The sequence below is a fragment of the Chlamydotis macqueenii genome, chromosome 6 (assembly GCF_036417535.1).
Source record: "Chlamydotis macqueenii isolate bChlMac1 chromosome 6, bChlMac1.mat, whole genome shotgun sequence".
Taxonomy (NCBI): Eukaryota; Metazoa; Chordata; class Aves; order Otidiformes; family Otididae; genus Chlamydotis; species Chlamydotis macqueenii.
The window spans coordinates 42,828,395-42,851,424 of record NC_141561.1 but is presented as its reverse complement, the minus strand read 5'-3'; the positions used below and the strand labels follow the sequence as shown (position 1 = coordinate 42,851,424).

The following is a 23,030-nucleotide window of genomic DNA, read 5'->3' as shown; positions in this document are numbered from 1 at the left end:
GGCAGAAGACCGGAGAGAGCCTCTTTGTTCCCAACACAGGCTCTCTGGAATAGTTCCTCTGCTGTTTGTTCGAGGGCCCCCTTACTCACACAGTGAGAAGGAGCGGCCGCTATACCTGTCCGCACCATCCAACGGAAGAGCGGGTCCAGGTCCTTCTTATGCACAGGGCTCTCCACCTGCTGCCCCACGCCTTTCAGCATACTCACCACTTGCTCCATCGAAGCCATATCGAGCAGCTGAAACAGAGACGCCTTACTGCGCGCCTCCCTCACCAATGCAGGCCTGCCTTATCACGTCGGGGTCACCAATTGTCACCTCTCGATCGGCAGCACGGCTTAGGCGCCTGTCCGTCTGCGCAACTCCCTACGCAGGTACACAAGAGACGGACACATGGTGTCTAGCTCTGAATGCCAATTTACTGCTGCGTCACAAAGCCTTATATACCCCCCGCTACTCGTACACCCGACCGCCCCCTGACCCTGTGATCCCTAGGTCCGCCCCCTGGTGCTCGCAGGCACCTCCCACCCGCCTGGCCCTGTATCCCGCAGTCAGCATCGCCGCCACCACTTGCTCCTTGTTGCAGCCACCTTCTGCCCTGCGCTCCAAGAGGTGGGGGAGCTTGTTGAGGGAGGTGGTCAAGCGGGGGACACTGGCAACATCGGGGACAGCGTCCTCAGCATTCCCCAGCCCCGCTGCCCCCACTCACTCCTTGAGGCAGCTGCCCTCCGCCACGTACTCAGAGAGGTCGAGGAGCTCAGCGAGGGCCTCGGCAGTCAAGCTGGCGACATTGGCAGTCAAGGCGGTGTCCTGGCTGTCCCCTCGCTGCGTCTCAACAGCTTGGTCCTGGGGGCAGTCGCCAACCACCACGTCCCCCGAGAAGTTGTGGTGCTCAGGAAGGAAAGCAGTGCTGGCGAGGCTGTTGGGGAAAAGCAGGACGTGAGGGACGGTGCCCTGGCTGTCCCCCAGCCCTGCCAGTGCCACTTGCTCCTGTGGGCAGCTGCACTCAGCCACATACTTGGAGAGGTCGGGGAGCTCCTTGAGGAAGGCGGTAAAGTCGGGGACATGAGGGATGGTGTCCTTGCTGTCCCCCAGACCTGCCAGCACCACTCCTTCTTGATGGCAGCCGCCCTCCGCCCCGTACTGGGAGAGGTCGGGGAGCTCGTGGAGGAAAGCGGCCAAGCTGGGGCTGTCGGGGACACAGGGGACAGTGTCCTCAGCGTGCGCAGCGTGGGGTCGGCTGAGCGTGTTGTTGCTGGTGGCGTGCGCTGGCTGCTCCAGAAAGGGCTGGGTGAGAGCGGCTGGCCCCTTCTCGGGCACATGAGCAGGCTTGCCCGGAACTTCCAGCGTGCTCAGTGCTGCAGGAAAAGCAAACACAGCCGAGCCAGCCGCGGGGCGATGCAAGCTTTCCTCGGCTTGGCCACCCACCTGCAGGCTCCGTCACCCCGCAAAGCTCAGCCTGGGGCTTTGCTGTGGTTCTGCCAGTGGGCAGAGCGAGGACAGGCTGGCGTGGGCTGGTGGCAGGGACGCTGTTCTTGGTGGTCTCCCCGTCCTCGCTGGAGGCCTGTGATGGCTTCTGGGTGCTGCCGGGCAGGGTGCGGAGCGCAGGGGGGCCCTGCACCCAATGCTGAGCTGCAGGGCGGCAGGGTGGCGGGCGCCCGTGGCAGGCAGCGATATGCAGCGGGCGGGAGCCTGTGGGGTAGAGGGGCTCCCCCTGGACCACAGCCCACAGCCCCAGCCCCGTCGGCTGGTGGGACACCAGTGTCCCCCTCACCACCTGCTGTTCCCAGCCATGGGCACGGGGACAGGAAGCAGGCATGGAGGGGAGCTGCACCACGGGAGGGAGCTGCCAGCTTTCGGGGAGCTGCTGCAACTTCCCCGCGGCCCCCAGGGGCCCTGGCACCCCGTGCCAGACGCTGGCCTGTGGCACCTGGTAGGTGACGGGGTGGACCTGGGCAGGCTTACAGGACCCCGGCAGCTCTGGAACAGAGGGCAGCACACAGGCGGGGACCGGCGGCGGCACGCCCGGAACCATGAAGCTCACACCGGGCACCTCGGGCGGCATCGACAGCTGGAGAGGGAGCTTCTCTGTGGGGGAAGCAAAGCGGGGCGATGGGGTGAGCTGTTGGCAGCTGGGTCCGACAGGGGGTTACCTGGAGGGCAGGAGCCCCAGGAGGAGCTGGAGCCTGCTGCTGTACCTGCCATGGCAGCTGGTCAGAGTCAGGTTTCTGGGGGACAACCAGCCTGCATCCCTATGGCGAACACTGCGCCAGCACCTGCTTCAGCCAGCCTTGCCAGGGTTTGACTTTTCCTACCACAGCAACTTCCCAGCTCAAGGATTTCCTGTCCCGCTGATGATTTCCTGTCCCCAGTGCTCATTTCCCATCCCCACAATGGATTCCCAACCTAGCCATGACTTCTCAGCCCTGTCACGGTTTCCTACTCCAACAGTCTCCCATCCCCACCATTTCCCACCCCAAGTGTGATTTTTGCGGGGAGGTGAATTTTCTGTCCAAGGGGAAGGGATGGGGCCAGCACCCGTGGCCTGGCCATGCCCACCTTTGTGTGCTGCTCCCTCCTGCCCTGGCAGTGGGGATGGGGCTGGTTTTGGCACTTTTGAGGTTTTGTGACCCTGTCCCTCTCTGCCCCAGTGGGGCAACTGCTGTTCACAGCTGTGGTGGAACTGGTGCCGGTACTGTGCGGACACGATGGGAGCTGTCACAAAAATGCGACAGCTGGCCCGTGCCATCCAAGCAGAGAGGCTGGGGCGCAAAGTACGGCATCACAAGAGGAATTCTTGCAGTTGTGCATCTGAATGCGCGCCCACACTCTGCTGTTCTGCAAAGCAACTCCAATTCTGTGGCATCGTCAGCCGATTCTTTCTTGATCCAGGCATCCCTGGAGTCGCTCTTGCTGCAGTTCCCTGTCTCTGCTGCCAGAGAAGGGCTCAGGCACCTGGGAGTTGTCCTTGTCTCTCTTCTGGTAGAGACCTGAAGCAGCTTGCCCCCAGAACAGACCTTCTGGTGCAGAGAAAGCCCTAAAAATGTAGAGCAAGTGCTTGGACCCTCTTGGACCCAGAGAATGAATTGTCTGGCTCCTCTGAGAACCTCGTGCTGCAAACATTTCTGAACCTAACAAGGATGTGTATCCTGAAGGATTGTTTGTCCTGGCCAGAGTAACAGGGTTGCTTAAAACTGGGACCCTCATGCAAACAAGTAGAGGAAGTTGTCGGTCCTTGGTTTTTACTTTTTTGGGCAGGTGAGTGTCTGCGTTCCTTCTTGTCCTCATCTCCCTGACCTTTACCGGTTTTCCATAAAATACGTCAGAATATAGATGTGGAGAGCTGACTGACCCTACTCTCTTCTTGCTGTCTGAATCCCATCCTGACCTCCTGAGGCATTTATTTAGCAGGCTGGAACAGTCTCATGCCCTAGCTGCAGCTCCCCGGCCATGCCTTGACCTGCAGCCGTTCCTCTCACAGAAATCCTTCACAACAGGCAGGCAGACGCCTCTCAGGGTCTCTTCACATCTCATTCCCATCTCATCTCCTCTCTGCTCCTTGCAGCCGGGCCAGGCCGAGTCGGGCCCAGACGCCGCCCGACGGGAGGCCAGAGGGTGAGGGGTGCAGGGCTCGTGCCTCCGCCTCCCTGCCCCCGCTCAGCTCCTTCACATCTTCTCTTTTTTTTTTTTTTTTTTTTTCCCCTTCTTAAATACGTTATCGCAGAGGCGTTATCACGGAACATTCTGGTACCAATTGGCTAGGCCCTGGCCAGCAGCAGGTCCGCCCTAGGCCCGGCCGAGTCCTCTGGACAAGGGGGAAACTTCTAGAAGCTTCTTAGAGCAGCTGCCAGCGTAGTCCCCCCTCACTAAACAAAACCAGAACAGAACGTGGCACAGCACGGGAAGAGAGAATTTGCTCAATACCTGCTCAGGCAGAGAGAGAGCTGAGTTGCTTTGTGCTCAGTGGTTTGGCTTGGCTTTCAACACCAACTATGGACACTCAAAAACGGGCAGGCAGGCTAGCATCTTAGGATCTATCCAAATTCAAATAAGGTTTATCATCACCAGCGGGCAGTGTCTAAGTTGACTGGAAGGACTGAAGAAGTCCGTTTTTAAGGTCTGTAGCAGCAAAACGCAGACATCCACATTTTCCCTTTCCTTTCTAACCTGCCATTCCCGATGTTTTAGGCGCTGTTTTTGTACGGTTATATTGGGAACACAAACATTTCATAGAACTGTTTGTGAGTTTGAATACAATTCTGAGCATTGCCATTTCCCTGTCATTCAGTAAAACCACATGCAACGCTATTTCCACCAAAAGCAACCTGACAGTCCTTCTCACAGGCCCTTCCAACCCAGCCCTCATGTCAAAGACCTTTGAATGAGACTTCCAAACTCCTTGCACCAACAGCCAATGCGGACAGTCTAGAGCATCTCTAAAATCAGCTTCACTGAACACTGCCTGCAGTGTAAAGACTTCCCCAACAAAGACCTTCCAGCTGGAAGGAAATTCAGGTATCTGAGCAGTATTTCTTGCGTCATCTCCTACATCTGTGTCCTGGTTTCAGCAGGGATGGAGTTAATTTTCGTCTCAGTAGCTGGTGTGCTTTGGATTTCATCTGTGAAGACTGTTGGCAAAAACACTCTGATGATAGGAGCTGTTGTGAAGGAGACGACGGACACTGTCTGGCTTGCCAAGTCTCGTTAAAGTCTCGTTAATGTGCAGATGTGGGAAGCTGGGCAGAAGACAGACAGAATAACTGGCCCAAGCTGGCCAAAGAGAGTATTCCATGCCATGAACGTCATTCTCAGCACAGAAGTGGGGGTTGCCCATGGGAGGGGGCATCCATTCGGGCATTCCATTCTGGCATGCACTCTTGGCATCCATCTTCTTTCCACCTCTCTTGCTTGCTGGCATCGTTCCCTCTCCCTTGCTGGCTTGCTCTCCCCCTTTGCTTGCTGCTCGGTGTCCTTTCGTGATCGCTGCTCGGGACGGGCTGTGTTGGTCATTCGGACATCGGGTGGTGAGAAATCCTACACTGTCCATTTTGTATATTTTGTAGATATTAATATCCTTATATTCTGTTATCCTTGTAGTTTTTAGTATTTCAGTAAACTGTTTTTATCTCAACCCACAAGTCTTCCTTTCTTCCCAGCTTCTCTCCCCCATCCCACTGGGCAGGGGGAGGGTGAGTGAGAAGCTGTGTGGTGACTTGGGCTAAACCACCACACTCTAGGACACAGAAGGGTTTCCCCCAGCTCCCGAATCTGGAGCTCGCTTCCAAAGCAGGAAGGCAATGAAAAAAACACTTGGCATGAATAATTGCAATCAAAATTCGTTAGCAAGCAGTCTCAAGATAGATCAGAAAGCCGAGCCACAGCCCATCAGCTGGAACCCTTGTCAGTGCAGCAGAGCCAACCCTGAGGAAAAAGGCACACAGCTTCTTCTGAAGAATACCAATCCGTGATGGCAAGCGCTGAGAATGAAAACGTTTGGGTAAGGATTAATAACAGGCTAGCAGATAAAAGTCCAGTGTGTGACAGGCTTGTCCTACCAGAGTGGCTGTCACGGCCAGGAGAAACTGCAGATCCTCCAGACAAAGCCCTTGCTGTTCAAGGAGCTTACAGCCACCGCACAAGGGGACCTGGACTGTCACACACGGTGACAAGGCCAAGGGAGCTGCGTGCAGGCCTCCCACGCGCGGCTTGGACCACGTTTGCAACTGAAGTCTCTCTCTGAACCAGGAAACAGCAACGGTAAAGACCGTCCAAGAAGGTGGGAACCCAGCACCACTCCCGCTGAACAGGCTGTTCCCGTGCCCCTGTAGCTGTCGCTCACCAAGGTCGGACCCTCACGGCAAGACGAGGGAGCCGTGGCTCCGGAGAATGAACTCTCAAACCTCCCCAGACTTCTCCCTCCTCTGCCTCACACGTTTGTTCCATTTTTGGTACAGAAACCCAGAAACAGAAACATGTAAAACCTGCACTCATTTGCCGGCCAAATGAAAATATGCAATAGCCAGGCAAAACAACATCCCTTCATCTACTCAGAAAAATACAGATATCCTTCAAAACAAAAGCGCACTTGGATGAGCTGCACAGCAAAAGCTGTTCGGTCCTGGGGATTTCCACACACGCAAACACGAACACACCCGTGTGCACAAGAAAGGCGGCACACAACTGGTGAACTGCTTGTTGGGGTGGCTGTGCCCCAAAGCCTTTTCTAAAGGACTGTCAGCAAGGAACGGCTGGCACACCCCGTCAGCTGCGTGTTCTGTTGGCCTCTCCTGCCTGGTGGAAAGGGTTCCTGCGCTTGAATGTCTCCTGAAGGTCCTGCTGGGTATAAGCGTCTACAGCCACCGGCTCATTCTGTTAGCAAATTTCATTCTTAAGAGCTGAAGCCAGCTCTGCTCCCATCAGGAGTCACAAGAGAGGGCTCGATGGCAATCCAAACTCTTGCCTAACGAGTGAGCACTGAACAGCCGCTGAGCGCAGCGCTGGCAGAAACGGCTCCGTTTGATCCTTCTGTCAGTGCCTGAAGGGCACAAAGAACTGGAACTCGGGAGATCAGCACGGCATTCGTGGGGATAGTTGCACAAATGAGATGGGAAAACCATTACCAGCCTTTGGCAAGGAAATTTGATCTCAGTCTTCACTCAGTAACGTGCTAAAAACCCCTGAAGAGACCGACACGCAAAGGCTACAAGTGATGTTGAGAGGCTGTGTTTTCAACTGGGAAAAGGGGGCAAGTGCTGACAAACAAACCCATTTCATACCACCCAGAACGGTAAGGCAAGGCACCCAGGATTGGCCCCGCTTCACCATGAAGGACTAACATGCTGAAAAGCAACCATAAATCAACGAGATCTCAAAAGACAGTTTTTCGGGATGGTCACAGGAAGCAATAGGGCTCTGGGGCTTCCGCTACCGGTCAACCCTTGCTGCCAGGGAGTCAAGGACTTGGTGTTATTCTGCATCCCAGCGCACCCAGCTCAGCTGCCAGAAATCAAGGTGTGTTTTTCTTTGCTCTGATTTTCTACATGGGCAATATTAATCTCTGGCCGCTAACTCCCAAATTGTTTCTCTATTAGAATGCAACTCTGCAACATACTTTTACAACCACTAATTTGATGGATCCAGCTTAAATTAAGATGAATAGACACCAATGAGAACTCTTTTAATAGACTATGGGTGAGGGGCAGCTTTGTCCAGGGACCTCCCAAGGGGGCACAGGTCACTGGGGAGGGGGGAGGCCCCTGAGGTGGTAGACCTAGGAGATGCCTGCCCCTCCCCGGGCAGGAGAGCAGCACCTTGCTGGTGAAAGGGGCCTCGTCAGCGTACAGGCCGCCCTCCAAGGAGATGGTGATGGAGGCGGTCTTCCTGGCACGCCAACTCTCAGGGCCCCTGATGGTGAAGGCCAGGTGCTCCACTGGGTCTGGAAAGGCCAGGGGCTGCGGGAAGAGGTTTTTGAAGGGGACGGAGGTAGTGGTGCCGCCGGCTGTGATGGTGAGGGGTCCCTGTGCCTTGAGCAGGAGGATGAGGCCGAAGAGGGATACGCTGGACTCCCCACCAAGCCGGATAGAGAGCTGCAGACCGGCCCTGGCTCTGCACACTTGGTGGGGCTTGGAGGTCACCTCCATGCTCTTCTCTGACCTCCTCTGGCTGGCACGGGCCATGCTGATGGTTTTCGCTGACTGGAAGTTGGCCCAGTTGTTCTGCAGAGGAGAGAGAAGAGACAGTGGAGGGGCTGATCACCAAAGCAGAGCCAGCAGCTCGGGAAGGAACCGCTGGTCCCCTGCCATCATGCTGGCTGGGGTCCCTTTCCCTTGCCCATCACCCACCTGTACCCTCCCACCCCTCACACCACAGCCCTGGGGAGTGCTCGTGATGAATGGCCATAGGGGCTGCTGCCCAAACGTGCCCAGCAGGGACAACCCCGCACCCAAACGCTGGGGGACCTCAGCGCCCAGCTCTGGCAGCAGTGGAGAAGTGCTTTGGTTGCCCATCTGCAAAGGCACTGCCATGCACCCGCATTACTTTGTTTCGGGGGCACCCCCTGACCTTGAGAAACGCTGGTGCTCAGAGCAGGCTCGCAGGCCTCTGCGGAGATCTTGATGTTTTCGGTCTGAACGACCCCCAAGATGTCTTCTGCATCTGAAACCTGAGGTGACAAGAAACAAGCACTGCTTAGCCCCTTCTCCTCCATTCTTTTGCTAGACAATATCTGAGTCCTTGTCTCTACAGGCTGCTTCCCCCATGGCCTCCCCTGCGTGACAAGCGCTGTGAGCACACAAGCTTTCCTAACCTGTTCATCTCCCGGGCTGACCCAGCGGGGTTCTGCCGCAGTAAGAAACCCTGTCAGCCCAACTCTTCTCTCCGCCAGCAGCCGCGTGGCTGCTAAAGCACCCTGGGAAGCAAAGGGATCTTAAAGCCACCACAGGCGTGAGGTGTCCCAGAGCAGGGGGCATCGACAACCAACCCTCTCCTCTTCAATCACCCAGCGTCCTCACTGAAATGCATCCCCGAAACCATGGGGAACAGCCTCCCAGGGCGAGAGTTTGTCGCTCTCTGTCAAGAGCCCCAGACAGAGGCCAGGACGGGTGCAGCGAGCATGCCAAAGTCTGGACAACCCAAGGACAGCGTTCAACCTGGCACAGCAGCAAGGTGGTTGTAGCGCGGGCTCAGGGCGCAGCCTCATAACCCAGCCGTAAGCCCTGCAGAGGCAGCGGCTGGTTTTCTGAGGTGACGTGGATGCCCGGGGATGCAGCGCGTGTGCTGGCAAACCCAGCTGGAGGCAGCAGAAGCTGGGGTCGTAGCACCCCTGTCCCTGTCAGGCCCATCTCTTCCTGACTCCCCAATATACTTGCCCCATGGAGCTCAGCTACCAGGGCACCCGAGCAGTCACTTCGTCCCCAAGAGCCCCTTGCTGCTAAGGGCACGGCCCCCCAGCAGTGCAGGAAGGAAAGAATCTCTGGAAGCTCATCCTTTTGCCCTCTTTGCAGGGTACCCTTCAAGCAGCCTCCATCCCTAAGAGCACAGGGCTGATCACTCTGCCCTGCTCTGCCAGGGAGGGCACAGTCCCCCTCACCTCCAGCTGGATGGTCTTCAGAATGCTGAGAGCCTTTGTGGCCTTGAAACGCAGCTGCACAGCAAACTCCGTGTGGGGACCCACGATGCCGCTGTCTTCTGACACCGAGAAGTCCTCGCCCAGGTCTTCCAGCCCAATGAGCCGCCAGGCCACGGGCAGCGGTGTGCGGTTTTGCAGGGCCAGGGTCTCATTGTCCTTCCTGCAGACAAAAAGAGACACTCAGCACCAGCTGCTTGATGGGCATGTTAGTCTTGCAGTTGAATGGAACTTGGAGCAGCCCTGGCTGACAGCTCTCGTCCCCGGCGAGGGGCTGTGGGGTGACTGACCTGGGCAGAAGCAGCGTGTTGAACGACAGCTCCTTGGGGCTGACCCCCAGCTCCACCTGCACCCCCTGGCAGCACAGGCGGAAGACCACCGGCTCTGGGTTCCCCTGAACGCAGCAGATGAGCTTGTCTTCCACCAGGCCGGCTGAAGTGGGGTACGCCCAAACGCTCAGCTCCTAGCCCCGTCCCCGCAAGAACAAACACACAAGAGCATTCAGTCAGCAAGAGAAACAGCTCCTGGGCACTGCCACCGCTGCCTGTCCTACCTGCCTGTCTCCTACCTGCTTCTCGTTCGGTTGCAGCCTCATGCTGGGAGGCTCTAAAAGGAACGTGCTCTCCTGGAGATCGCGCTCAAAGGAGAAATGCACCTCTGCTTCCAAGGGGCTGACGTTCAGGATGGTTATCTTCTCGCAGTTGCTGGGATAGCGCAGCTCCTTGTACCTGTCCACAAAAGGGGAAAAGGCTGCAGAGGAGATGCCAGGACCACAGCCTTGATCACATCTTGAGGAAAGCACCGTGTCCGGGCAGCGGCAGGCTGCACTGGAAGACCATGTTCCCACGAGCAGGCTAAGAAAAAGGATCACTTTGGGGCACATTGCACGGAATATGGGTTCATCCTTGCGTTGCTTTGATGTCTGCCCCTATACTTGGTGCCTCCATGCCAGAGGTGTGACGATGCAGTCACGCACTCAAAGAGCGTTTTACAAAATCTAAGTGGAAAGGCACCTGGAAAAATAACAGTATGCCAGGCACATGGCTTCTTCCGCCTTCTGTGTGAGCATCAGCTGCTAACTCAGGGCTGGGAGCACGTACCCGTCTCTTGGCTTCCCACACAGCAGCGGTCCAAAGTGGAAAACACCCGTGTCCATGACATACTTCTTGGAGATGATGTCCTCATCCTCCTTGCTCTCCCTCTGGTGGGGAAACACCAGCCTGGGGAGAGAAACAGGGAATGAGGAGCTGTGAGATGCTCCTAGGTAGGAAACCTGGTCAGAAAGCCATAACCCTTCTGGGTGGCTGAGGTACCAGGACTGGTTCCCAGCTCCAAGCACAGGAAGATGCTGGCTGCTCCAAGCCAGAAGGTCACAGGGGTACAAGGGGCAGCCCTGGCTCTGAGTTCAGGGGGAGCCATGCGTGAGGGCTCCCACGCGCCAGCCTTACCGCGGGTCCTGGCTGATGGCGGGATACAGGCAGGTGCCCCTGCAGGGCAGCTGGTACAGACGCTTTGTCCCCAGGATCTCAAAATGCAGCGTCTGCTCAAACTGGCCCAGTTCCGTGGAGCTGAAGTGGACCTTCAGTTGCACCTCACCGTGGGCAGGCACTATCCACCGACAGCTGCTCAGCCTGGCAATTAAAAAGGAGATTTCAAACACTGGGAAGAAGCAAATGAGGAACGGAGGGTTGTGGACTTGCCATGCCATGGAGGCACCGGCCGAGGGTGCCTGCAGAGCTGGAGATGAGGGACCTTGTCTGGCGAGATGGCTGCGAAGCAGAGGGGTCACCTCCTGCCTCACAGCTCGCCTGACAGGTCTCCCTGGGGATGGAACCGTGTCCACATCACTTTGGTCCAACCTGGCAGGACATGTGGGTGCTCCTGTGTCCGGCCTCTGGAGATCTCTGCTGCCCCGGCTGGAGCTGCGCTTCTTGCTCAGAGTCTTCGGGCTACCCACAGCTTTCTCCTTCCTCGACCGCCCCCTTGTTGGAGTGACCTGTTTCTTGGAGGTCTTAACAGCAAGGGGAGAGAGAGAAGAGAGAGAGAGGTCAGACCTGCCTGGAGACATCCCACCCTGGAAAGAAAGCTGTGGCTCTTTTCTCTCATGATAAAGAACCATCCTATTTCTCAGCAGAGAGACAGCACAGCTGTCTCTTTTGGACAGACAGAAGGGATGCCTGCAGACACGTGGCCCCGTCATGATTTGACCGCCCTTCCACAGTGATTCTTTTCCATCTCGCCTGCCCCCCGTGCCCCCATGCAGCCTGGCCCCTGCCCTGAAACCTTCACTGCGGGCACAGCGGGGGCATCCACGACACTTACAGTCGCCGCCTGTTCTCCTTCCGCAACAGCACCTTCTGGCACAACAAGCTGGAAGTGCTGGAGGGCTTCTCCTGCTGCAGGGGCCGTTCGCTTCTCCGGGTAGCGGATCACGGAGTACAAAGCAGGAGGGGGAATGGGAGGCCCAGAGGGACCCAGTCCCAGCTCATCCAAGATCTAAAGCAGAAGAGAAAACTCTCTTTATACTCCCGTCACCTTCAACCTCCCACTTCCTTAAAGGCACTGAGCTTTTGGCAATGGGGTTTTTAAAATTATTATTTATAGGGAGTACAGTGCTTTTTTACGCCCAGTGGGGTGGGCAGGCTCCAGAGCAGTGCCAGGACCTACAGCTGAGACCTAGAGAGAAATCTCTCCTCTGAGTGACTCAGCTGAAGGCAACACTGACCGTGAGCTGCCCTGCCCTGGAACCATCTGGAATGATTTCCACACTGGGAAACTGAACGGACAGGATGCTTGAAGAGAGAGCACTCCCGCTTTGCACCCGTCTGAGGGATGGTGAGAACCTCTCCAGCCACGGGGCTGCTCCGGAGCCGTTGTGGAACAGTGGCCTGGACAAGGCTCTGTGCCCTTGTCCGTGGGACGCAATGCACCAGGGCAGAGCATGGCAGGCTCAGCACCTGAGCTTCACAGGGCTTTACCTGCTCTGCCACTGGCAGCTTGCTGCTCTCCAGGATCTTCCTGGTCACATCTTCTGAGCCCAGTGCTTCGATGGTCAAGCAGGGCACCCTGCCACGCTGGCCTCTGCATGACCCTTCTGCACCTTCCCCTTCCAGCTCAGATAACGCGGAGTCCTCAAGAGCCTCCAGATTTTTTAGCCGCTCCTTCTTCGTGCGCTTCTTCTCCACGCGCTCTTTCTTGGAGCAATCCTTCTCCAGGCGCTCTTTCTTCACACCCTCTTTCTCCAGGCGCTCTTTCTTGGTGCTCTCCTTCTCCATGCGCTCTTTCTTCACAGACTCCTCCAGGCGCTCTTTCTTCCTGCACTCCTTTTCCAGTGTCACCTGATGCTCTTTCCCTCTGTTTTGCTGGCTCCTGTGGCTCAAGGCAGGCTGGCGCCGGGCTTCTGCTTTGTGCCACACCTCCGCTTGGTTCAGAGGGGACAGCAGGATACCCTGAACCCTGTCCCAGAATGACAAGATATGCGCCACATACTTCTGCGATGCCTCATAGATCTTAAACCTCAGGGCCACGTTCTCGCTGTCACTCAGAGCCCCCTGTTCTGCGTCTGAGTGTTGCACACGCACGGCTGGGCAGGCATCCATCAGGGAAACCTTGCTCTGCTTTCTCTTCTCTTCCTTGTCACTCCCAACAGCGCCTGAGTGCTTCTTTACAGATCCTCTCTTGTCTACCCCTTTGGTGGCATCCAACTGGTTGCTGGTGGAAATGCTGGTGTTGCTGGCGGATGCGTTCGTGTTCTGGGCAGGAGGAGCAGGAAAAAGCAGTGAGCATTTCAAAGCACCAACTCAGATGCTGCAGGGCAGTGATGATCTTTGCAACAGCACCCCAAGCCTCGCCTGAGACCTGTGCTGGGTGCTCCACAAATCCCAATCCAGAACACAGCTGGTACCCAGGGTAGCTCAACTGAAACCAAACTCCCCAGTGCCAGACTGATGGGGAGTCCTGCCCACCAGATGAAAAGTAGAAAAGCTTCTCCAAACCAAACCGGGAAATTAAAACACCTCCGTACTCCTGTGCAGTCCTCTGGGCTCCATTCTGGTGTGCTGAGCGTCCCTGTGCCTGGCTGACACTTGAGGAAGTCTGGTTGAATACCTAAGGCCTGGCGGGATCTCCTGCCAGGCATGTAGCAAAAGACACCCCATCCCAGACGGATCATGGCCCAGAGGTGTAAGTCATGTGCAGAGTGGGGAGAAATGCTGGACTAAAACTATCTAGGGCTTCACAGTGAATGTCTGGAGTTATGTGAAGCCAAGACTCAAAGGCAGCATGATCCCACAAATGCAGCTCCCCAGCAAACCCATGGGAAAACATCCCTGGCCAAGCAGCAGCATGAGCAAACACCGGCTCTTGTTTCCCAGCACAACCCCACGTGTTACTCACTCAGGCCCATTCCTGGGCCCACCGCCGCGTGTGGCTGCTGGCTTCTCGGGGAATGGTACAGCTCCGTGGGAAGAAGCTCCCCAGGGCTTTTACTCATCTCTACAAACACAGCCACCCACCTGTCTGACTCCAGGCTGCATTTTCTTCCCTGAAGCGTTAACTTGGTCTTTTCCAAGCTCGCTCCTACTCCTCTTGGAATTCTCCAGCTCTTGTTCCTCCTTCAGGGGTTCCAGCTCCTGACGGTGCTTTTCGTCAGGCTGCTCCATCGCCCTTCAGGAAGCCAAACAGAAAACAGCCCTGTGAGTCACCACCAGAAATGTGGGCTCGCTGCAATCCCAGCTGGCCCTGCACGCCATTCATTGACCCTGAGGCCAGACAGAACTCTTAGGCCATCGCCATGGACTTCCCTCAACCTGGGGAGCCTGGGAACATCCAAAGGGCGGCAAGGTGAGAGGGGTCCTCCAGGGCCAGCCAAATCTAGGCTTTGCTGTCCTAAAGTCTAAATTGTGCTGCTTCTCCAATCAGGTCCACCTGGACCCCTCCAGCACACTGCCAAGGACGGATCCACCATCTCTGCGCACTGATGCCAGAAGCCCTCTCTTGCTCTCCCAGTTTCAACCAGCTCACAAATCACTAACGCCTCCTTATCCCTGCGCCAACACCTACGAGGCTTATCCAGCCCTTCTCCCTGGGCATAGCCTGCTCCTTACTGAGGACACTCACATCAGTCAGAAAGCAAAGGTAACTCCCCTCCTGCAAAACAGGCTCTCATCAACCAGACTTCCTGCTGGAACCCAGCCGTCACCACGGGAAACTTGTGCCGTCTCTCCTGGAAATCAAGATTGGAAGCAGCCCTAGCCATCTCCTCCCAGAGCAACAAACTGGGGCCTGTGCTGACAGAAAAGCTGAAACGCATGCTCACTTGAAGCAGGTCCCCCTCCCAGTTTGACACTTCCCCTGTGCATCCTCCTGGACAGGGCTGCTTTGCTGGATCACAGCTTCTCCCAGGCGCCCCTGCTGCTGCAGGCGAAGGGGAGCCGAAGAGACACCAGCTTCTATGGCTGGCGGCGCTCAGTCAGGAAAACCCTGGGAGATCAGCGTTGCACGGGCTTCACCTACAGCAGGACTGCTCTCTACACCAAGGCAGCACAGCTGCACCTCACACCAGCCCACACCACAGCCCCTCTGGTTTGGTGAGGAAGGGGGATGAAGAAGATGGCCATCCACAGCATTAACTCAGAGACACTTGTGGGTGCAGCGGCAAGGCAAGCACAGAGCCCAGCTGCCTGCAGCCAGCGTCTACGCCAGAGGGCTCACTGCTGAATCGGAGAGATGTTCTCTTCTCTCCCAGCGCAAAGTCCCTCCCCTGTTGGGAGCCAGGGAGGTGGAACTGGCCATCCTTGTGCGGCTTGGAATAGACACTTTTGGCGTTTGCTCTGAAAGCCCTCTTAGCTCAACCAAGGTCTCTGGAGCAGGGAAGGCCCTGAGGGACACTATCCTGGGGAGTTGTCCATGGAAGGCTTACAGACCTCCTCCTCCTCTCACGCCGGGCTTGTAGGAGCCTCTGATTAAATTGAGTTTTCTCTTCCTCCATGAGGGCATCGTACTCCTCCTCATCCATCTCCCAGAGACGTGCTTCCTCCCTCCTGGCAGCTTCTTCCCGCTCCCGTTCTTCAGCACAGACCAGAGGTGAAACCATTAGCCACTGCAAGTTCTGGAGGAGCTGCAAGGATTCACAGCTCTGTCCCGACCCAGCCTATCATCCTGCCAGGCCATCCTGGGGAGCTCATATCCCTGCTCCAGCGTTCAGAGAATCCCCCAAACTGTCGCCTGTACCTTGCCTGGCTCACGTGCACCAGCGCTGTGGACAGCTGGAGGGTGGGTAGTTACTGAGCCACAACAGCTTGCACTTGTGCCCAAGCTTTAATGGCAGAGACCAAGGGGAATCTTACAGCCTCAGCTCTGCTGTGTTTAAGCAACTGTGAGCTGAGTGCTGGCTACACTGAGGCAAAAGGCGGAAGGATTCATAAAACCGTTTCTTACAAGCTCTGCTGGTGACACAGATACACACGGGTAAGGTTGAGGGCTTGAGAGAAGATTGGAAAGGCACGGAGATGAAGATTCTTACCTTCCTGCTCTTTCGCGGCTGTCTCCCTGGCTTTCAAAGAAGCATAATCCCGGAACACGTTCACAAAATAGATGTGAGGCCGATTTCCCACAGCTTTGAGCAGGCAGAGGAGCGCAGATGCCGTGCTGCATGCAAAGCAGGTCTCCAGGCCATCAAACACCACTCCCTGGAAGCAGTCGCTCAGCTGTGAATCAAGTGGCAAAGGAAGAGAAAGTCAGCGATGGCACGCGTTGGGCTCTCAGCTACTCAGTCAGACCAAACGGCAAAGGGCAGCGCGTCGTCGTTCCAAGAGCATCGGCTCAGACAAGCTCTGATCTTTCCCTGCACTCTGCCGGCTTCTAGCATCTGCAGCTTGACCCAGGCGTGCCTGCACGCAGCCCAGGACTTCTCCAACAGCAGATACAGATCCCCTCCTCTGCAAACTGTACCTCACCGCCTGTCTCTCTGTAGCAGGAACGTATCATTTGCCCCCACCCCACGTACCTGCAGCCTTTCCGAGAGGATGGCCACCAGCAAGTCCTCAGGCAGCACGCAGCTCATCAAGCCCAGCTCTCCCGCTGCGCTGTCACTGATGCTCAGCCATCGCTGCGCAGGAACGCAGGGAAGGGCTGAGCTGAGCTCAGAACTCAATGAGCCCTGCAACATTGAACACCACGAGAGAAATAAACCACCTTGGAACCCCCTGAACATTTCCAGCTGCTGGGCTTGCAGCTCAGGTCTCTCGCTCGCAAGACAATAGACCCAAAGGGCAGGCCAGCAGCTCCAGGGGACAACCCTGGGGGTCACATCCCTTGGCCACAAGAGACCCAAGCTTGCAAGCCCCTGGCACAGCGTCCCACAGCTTTGCTCACCACCTGCAGCCACTTTGCCAACAAACCATACGACTCAGTCGAGTTTTTCTGGCAGAACACAGGTTTTTGTTCCCACCCCACGCCATCCCCAACCTGCCCAGCTGCCTCTCTGCACTATCGTTCCCCACACCAGGCTCTGGGTGACACAGAGCCCCGCCACGGTAAGCAGCCCCTGCACTTTTAACAAGGCCTGTAGCGACAGGAAAACACGTAACGGTTTTACACTCAAAGAGGGGACATTCAAACTAGACAGAAGGAAGACATTTTTCATGATGAGAGCGCTGGAACATCGGAACAGGTTGTCCAGAGAGGTGGTGGATGCCCCATCCCTGGAATCATTCAAGGCCAGGTTGGACGGGGCTCTGAGCAACCTGATGTGGTTGGAGATGTCCCTGCTCCCTGCAGGGGGTTGGGCTGGGTGGCCTTTAAAGGTCCCCTCCGCCCAAACCCCTCTAAGATTCTATGATTCTCAAAGGCAACAGAAAGGTGCCATGCACTAAGCTGTGCCGATCACGCTTCACCCGGGAGCCTGTCAGGTCCATTACATGCTGTTTCTGGGACAGGCGCTCCTTTTTCTTTGTCTTGGCCGCTGCAGAGCTTTGGGAACCGACAGACTGCAGGCTGACTTTGTTGGCAGAGGGCGACTGGCTCCTGTCTGGGCTGCGCTTGCCATGGGCCCGGAACTGCCGGCGGCGGGAGGCATCTGCGTTTTGACCTGTGGAGGGGACAAACGGCTCAGTGGGGCTGGCGACGGGCGCTGTGGGGAGCAAGCAGGCACCTCGCACCTCCATGAGCACAGCCTTGTGCCCTGGTAGGGACACAGCACTTGTCCCCCAGCCTGCCTGGCACTGGCAGCACTGCTCCCAGAAGCAGCTCCCTCCCTGCTTCTCTTATTAGCACGAGAAAGCACACCACCTGAAACTAGATTGGAAAGCTAGAGAGCTTTTAATTCACAGCCCTGTGTCCGTCCCAACAAACGTGCACACAAGTAACACCTTTTCCACAGTCACTCCCCCTATGGGTCAAGCCAAGGATTTGTCCTCCAGGACTATTGTTTCTGTACCTTGCCCCCATCCTACATTCTCAGATAGAGACCGTAACACGCAGCCCTGCCCCAGCTGCATCACCCATCTCTGCTGGAGCTAAATCCTCCACATGGGATAACCCCACCGGGGACCCAGGCCCTTCTTCCTTCCACCAGCTCCCAACCCAGCCAAGTTCAAAGCTGAGCAACGCAAAACTGCCCCCACCACAGACAGGGTCTGGCCTCACCCTGCAGAGCTTGGGGCACCAGCTGCCCAATAAAGTTTCCTTAAAGTCTCCGGTCTCACAACAGAGAACAGCACAACTGGCACCAGCTGCCTAACCTGACAGCCTGTATAGGAACATCTCTGGAGAAAAGAGCTCATCTGCAGCATCTCTCTCATCTGAAACTGCCCCAGAAGGTGATCCTTCCCTTCCTCTCATCTTTGTGAAGCCACACTCAAAGTCAGTCGTCTAATGCTTCATGAGCCACTTTAGAGACCTTTTTCCTTCTTAAAGTGGGCAGCAGTTCTGCCTGACGGCCCTGAGGAGCAAGCTGGATTCAGCTTTGAGGAAACAGGAGAACTCTCAGTAAGACACAAACAAGTGTGCTTCACTGCTCCTAGAAAAAGGAACCCGTGCCAAGAAGCTCAGGAGCAGGAAAAGTGCCCCTGCCGGATCCCGGAAAATAGAGAATTTTTTTAATACCCAGAGATGTTTGAAGAAACGGCTTTGCATTTCTACACGCTGCAGCCATGTTCCCCAAGAGACCCAAGGGCTGTCAAGCTGCTTCTCTGGAGCAAGGGAGGTGGATGGTCATGGTGGGTTTCTGAAGCGCTGCTGGGGGTCCAGCGTTTCTCCTTACCCGCACGCTCTGTCTCCTTGCGGCTCTTCTGCTCGATGGCAGCCCTGATGCACAGCTCCTGGGCACACAGCCCTGCTGAGCTGCTCCTCTTCGAGATGGCTTCCTCCACCACGGCATCGATGGACAAGCAGGCAGCGCCATAGTATTTGGACAGCGCGACCGCTGCCGTGGTCTTGCCTTGAGAGAGAGGAAGACTGCTTGGTGACACTTGCACATGAGGCATTGTCAGGGACAGGCTCTGGAAATGCCCCAAAAAGTATTTCACATTTTCAAGGGCAGGGGGAAAGCACGTGCCCCTTAAGGAGAGACCATGAGGGAGGCAGCCTGAGCATGGTTAGAAATGTGGATCATCTCCACCTCATCTTCAGCTGAGGACTTTGTCCCTTGTGGTGACCTCGACCCTGGGCCAGAACACTGCTTCCAGCCCTGTCCCACCACCACTCAGACTATTATTCACTACCCTGTGCTGCTCGCTGCTGTCTCAGGCAACCTCTGGGCACACTTTGAGGGTCAGTGTGGGCTAGGGACTGCTCCCACGAGGCAACATGGACCCGAGGCAATGTGGTCCCACAAAGCAACAGGAACATGGCCACACTGCTTGCGGGAATGAGAGCCCAGCTCCTAGCAGGGACACAAGATGAGCCACACCACCTGCATCAGCTAGGCGAAGGCCTGAGGCTGCTTCATGTACCAGCAGAGCTGTGGCTCACCTTGCTTCACTTCATTTGGTCAACCAAGCACCGTGGTCCACCAGGAGATATATGTCTCTCCTGCTGCCCCCCATCCTGGCAGCCACGGCCTGCCGCTCACGTACCTGTCAGGGGTGCCCCATGGACGATGACGACGATCCCTCTCCGGTTTCGGGCTGCGCGCCCTTCTGCAGAGAGATCGATGCCAAGGTGGCGGGCAATGGCCTTAGTGACAGGGCTGTTGTCCAGTTCTCCCGCTGCCTCCTTGCTGCTGGCGGTGCTTTGCTGATGCTCTCCTGTGCAGAAGCAGGTAGAAAAGTCGGTCTCCTGCCTACCTGTCATCCTGATCATCCTCCCATCCCCTCAGGTCCTGGGAGAGGAGACTGCTGAAACCAACGTCACACCCAAGATCTCACCATGCCCTTCCTTTAGACTTGTGCAGATCAGGGTCTGCCCTAGATGCTGGTGAAGGTGCCTCTTCAGGGTACAGGAAATGGGGTGGCAGAATGGGGTGGCAAAAAGAGAACAAAGCAAGCAGCCAGCAATGCCTGAAAGGCCTGGGCCAAATCTTTCATGAACTGTCGTCATGGGAGATTGGTCTCAGGTCCTGCTGAGTAAGGGGACACAGGCAGAACCAGGCATCTTACTCAGTCCCAAGGCAGATCGCAAGCTGAGGATCAAGCCATTATCCAAAAGCCGGATGCTTGAGGAATATTACTAGCAGGACATCTGGCCGGGCTCTGAATTCACCAGAACAGCATTTACAAAGAGTTCCCACCTTTGACCTCAGGAGGTCACCAAAAGACAACTCAGCTTGCAATGCCACGTAGGACAGCGAGCGCCCTGCCCTGCCCTGCCTAGCAAAGGGAACAGCATCATCCTGATCCCAGCAGCTCCTGGGGGCAAACATGCTCATGTGGCAAAGCTGGGGAAAACCTCCCTGGCCTCTCCCTTGTCCCTGCCCCAGACTCCTCCCGGGATCCTGCAGACTTCCCAGAGAAGAGCGCATTCCGGGCCTACAGGAGTGAAGGTGGCCCCAGGCTGCAGGGAAGTGATGGAGCTGACACTCAAGTCCTCCACTGAGACCCCTTTGCCACAATGGACATAAACCAGGTGACGAGCTTAGGGTTGTTATCTGTCCCGCATCTTTTCTCAACGCCTTCCTCCTCCTCTTCTCCACATTCAGCTTTAGAGTCCACCTTGTTGGACTGGCTTTCATCAAAAATGGAGGAGGGAACGACCGAGCTGTGGGATGAGATGGTGTGAATGATCCCAGCAGAGTGCTTCCCTCCTTGAGCTGACAGAGACCGGACACTTTCAAAGTTTGCTCAGCAGGAAGGACACAGGGAGGGAAGAAGAGAGTGAACATGCTCAGGCATCTGCTCTTTGCCATTTGACACTTTGCGCAGCCACATGCAAAAGACACAAAATTGCCCAAGGAGGGAGACTCCCAAGGCACAGGGAAGTCTGTCCAGGCTCTGGCTGCCCTCAGGGGAATTTTGAGCTTGTGCTTTTGTTGCTGGGAAGAAACAAATCGGACATAGCCAGTGGTATTAGACCTGGTCCGACTGTCTGAAGAACTCATCCCATCCTACTCTTTGTGGATGAGGGACACAAGGGGACATCCTGACTACTGCCCCAGTCCACGGCAGGCAGATACGAGCTTGCTTTGGCTGCACTCAGGGCTGGCAGAGGATGCGTGTTACAAGCCACAGATTTCCACCTGGAAATTCCTCCACCAAGCTAGGGAATGGGAAGCTGCTAAAAGCATGGGCTTTCCATGGACAACGAGGTCATGGGGAGCTCAGGGTGTGTGGGCTGAGCTCCCTGCTGTGGCCACACTCAGGAGAGCCAATGCCAATCCCTCACCGTTGTCCTGGCCTGCTGGTTCCCCAGTCCTGGACTGTGCCTGCTCCTCTTCCAGCCTCTTCTGGTCCTCATAGTACTCCAGCACCTCTGGGGGCAGCTTCTCACCCGGGGCACGTGGTGGCAGCAACAAGGTGTTGTGGCGATCGTAATCCTTCAGCGTCCGCAGGATCTGTGTGCATAGGGAAAAAAAAACGTAGGTGGGATGTGATTCTTGACCTTCATCACACGAATAGACTCCCCAGCCAACCCATCTTCTCCCTCATTCCTTCCTCCCAACGGCACGGACTATCCAAGCCCCTACACACCTGCCAGCAGAGGTGGCCAACCCTGAAATGCCACCAGGCTTTGCCCTGGGGACTGCCTCCACCTCCCTGGCACGAGCCTGGGAAGGCTGGAGCGCTAGGAAGCGACGGGAGTGTGCCCATGGGACCAGACCTTCCCTCTCACCTGCTCCTCAGCAAGGTACTGCTGGTCGAACTCCAGGGAGTAAAACTCGATGGGGAAATCGCACGGGTTCTTCACTACCACTGTCCCCTCTGCCCCGCGGCTGCACGGCAGCGATGGTCCCAGCTCCAGCACCGAGGGGCTGAACTCCAGCTGTGGCTGCAGCCCATGCCCCGACATCTGCAGCTCGAGCTGCTGGCTGCTCTGGCAAATGTTAATCTTCACCTTGCTTCTGTAGGATTTCTGCAAAGAGAGAAGCACAGAAAGCTCCTCCATGAAGCCCCAGGTGACAGGGCCTCCCGTTCAAGCCTTCCCCAAGGTCAGACTGCCTGGGAACATGCAGACAGGCTGGGCCAGGGCCATGGGGACTGCTGGCAGCACAGCACTGCAGGTGACTGTCCTGCCGTGCCCAGGAGGGTGTCTGGCGGCTGTTTTGTCTGCTGGTACCAGCAGTGGGATTAGCCTCGATGGGCCCTTCCAGCGTTATCCCCTGTGAGCACGCCACGTGCTCTGCACCAGGGCAATGCAGCCTGCAAATACGTCCTGGCAAGGGGGAAGATGATGGGAAAGAGGCAGAGTTCCCCATCATGCACCCACAGGTAGCCACACTGCAGTGCCCTGATGCTCGCTGTGCAAGCTCCCCATGGGGATTTCAAAGCCCCTCTCAGAAGGCTGTGCTGCAAGGGAAACCGAGGCACAGTGGGGACGGGGCTTGCAGAAAGCTCCATGCGGAGGTAGACCTCATCTCCTCCTCCCCACGCTGGGCTCTCGTTACCACACTGCCCTGACAGACCTCCTGGGGGTGAGTGAGCACGATGAGTCCTGGTGTGCAGGGGAACCGCATATTTGTTTATCAGATGGACCTAAATTGGTCTATCAGGTGTTTTTGCCTCGCCAATCTCACCTCTTCCACGGGTGAAAACCTGACTTGCACGTGGCATCGCTGTCCTGGAGAGAGGACTCCAGCTGGGGGCAGCACCTCGAAGACACAGGGCTTGGCCTTCAACTCCTGGAGCAGCTTCCGATGCATGCGCACCGACAAACGTTTGTCCACCTGAGCACAGAAACCAATCGTGTGAGGTCTCCTTGGTCTGTGAGGACAGACTCTCGGTTCCTGCAGTGCTCTGAGATACTGTCATGGTGCTGCGAGCACCCACGTCCAAACCAGCCACAGCCACCACTGGCCTAGAACTGGAGGGAAAATGTGCAGGCAGGGTGCGCAGATGCACTGTCAGAAGAGGAGCAATGGGTGAAGCTGGCAAAGAAGTGAAGCATCAGCTAGTGAACAGGTGCAGGCAAACCAGATTTGCTCTGTACCTCTAAAGCTTCCTCAGGTGGGCTGTAGCCCAAGGGCTCAGGCAGCCACAGGTGCAGAAAGGGCAAGAGGGGCAAAGAAAGCCCAACCACGACGTTACGCGTTCCACGGAGTCTGTGCTTTACCTTCTTAACAGGCTCACTCCTGGTGGTGAACCATTTGCAGGGGACCTGGAGTGGATTGTGGAGCTGGATGGTTTCTTCCTGGCACTGTCCGCACTGGACAGTGGAGAACTCCACTGTATCCTTGGAGAGGCAGAGGGACGGCACAGCAACGTTGGCACGGAGACGGACGTGAAATGTGGGGCCCCCTGTTACCTAGTGAAGGACA

At 56.5% G+C, this 23,030-nt stretch overlaps 1 protein-coding gene across 1 annotated transcript in view; it reads right to left on the bottom strand.

The window, feature by feature from the left end:
- Window positions 1–450: 450 nt before the first annotated feature.
- The window catches only part of LOC147600334 (axonemal central pair apparatus protein HYDIN-like), a 39,452-nt gene continuing 16,872 nt past the window's right edge, over window positions 451–23,030 (bottom strand). The window contains exons 15-40 of the mRNA XM_086751223.1: window positions 22,826–23,017; window positions 22,290–22,439; window positions 21,389–21,628; window positions 20,942–21,110; window positions 20,214–20,399; window positions 19,198–19,374; window positions 18,384–18,560; window positions 17,017–17,210; window positions 16,128–16,280; window positions 15,645–15,828; window positions 15,046–15,187; window positions 13,636–13,786; window positions 12,460–12,873; window positions 12,100–12,327; window positions 11,405–11,617; window positions 10,930–11,132; window positions 10,570–10,752; window positions 10,222–10,341; window positions 9,690–9,849; window positions 9,408–9,584; window positions 9,086–9,280; window positions 8,051–8,158; window positions 7,268–7,712; window positions 1,426–2,085; window positions 707–1,355; window positions 451–595 (exon numbers count right to left, since the gene is read on the bottom strand). Coding sequence (XP_086607349.1) covers window positions 451–595; window positions 707–1,355; window positions 1,426–2,085; window positions 7,268–7,712; window positions 8,051–8,158; window positions 9,086–9,280; window positions 9,408–9,584; window positions 9,690–9,849; window positions 10,222–10,341; window positions 10,570–10,752; window positions 10,930–11,132; window positions 11,405–11,617; window positions 12,100–12,327; window positions 12,460–12,873; window positions 13,636–13,786; window positions 15,046–15,187; window positions 15,645–15,828; window positions 16,128–16,280; window positions 17,017–17,210; window positions 18,384–18,560; window positions 19,198–19,374; window positions 20,214–20,399; window positions 20,942–21,110; window positions 21,389–21,628; window positions 22,290–22,439; window positions 22,826–23,017 — 6,015 coding nt within the window. The remainder of the gene's footprint in view (window positions 596–706; window positions 1,356–1,425; window positions 2,086–7,267; window positions 7,713–8,050; window positions 8,159–9,085; window positions 9,281–9,407; window positions 9,585–9,689; window positions 9,850–10,221; window positions 10,342–10,569; window positions 10,753–10,929; window positions 11,133–11,404; window positions 11,618–12,099; window positions 12,328–12,459; window positions 12,874–13,635; window positions 13,787–15,045; window positions 15,188–15,644; window positions 15,829–16,127; window positions 16,281–17,016; window positions 17,211–18,383; window positions 18,561–19,197; window positions 19,375–20,213; window positions 20,400–20,941; window positions 21,111–21,388; window positions 21,629–22,289; window positions 22,440–22,825; window positions 23,018–23,030) is intronic.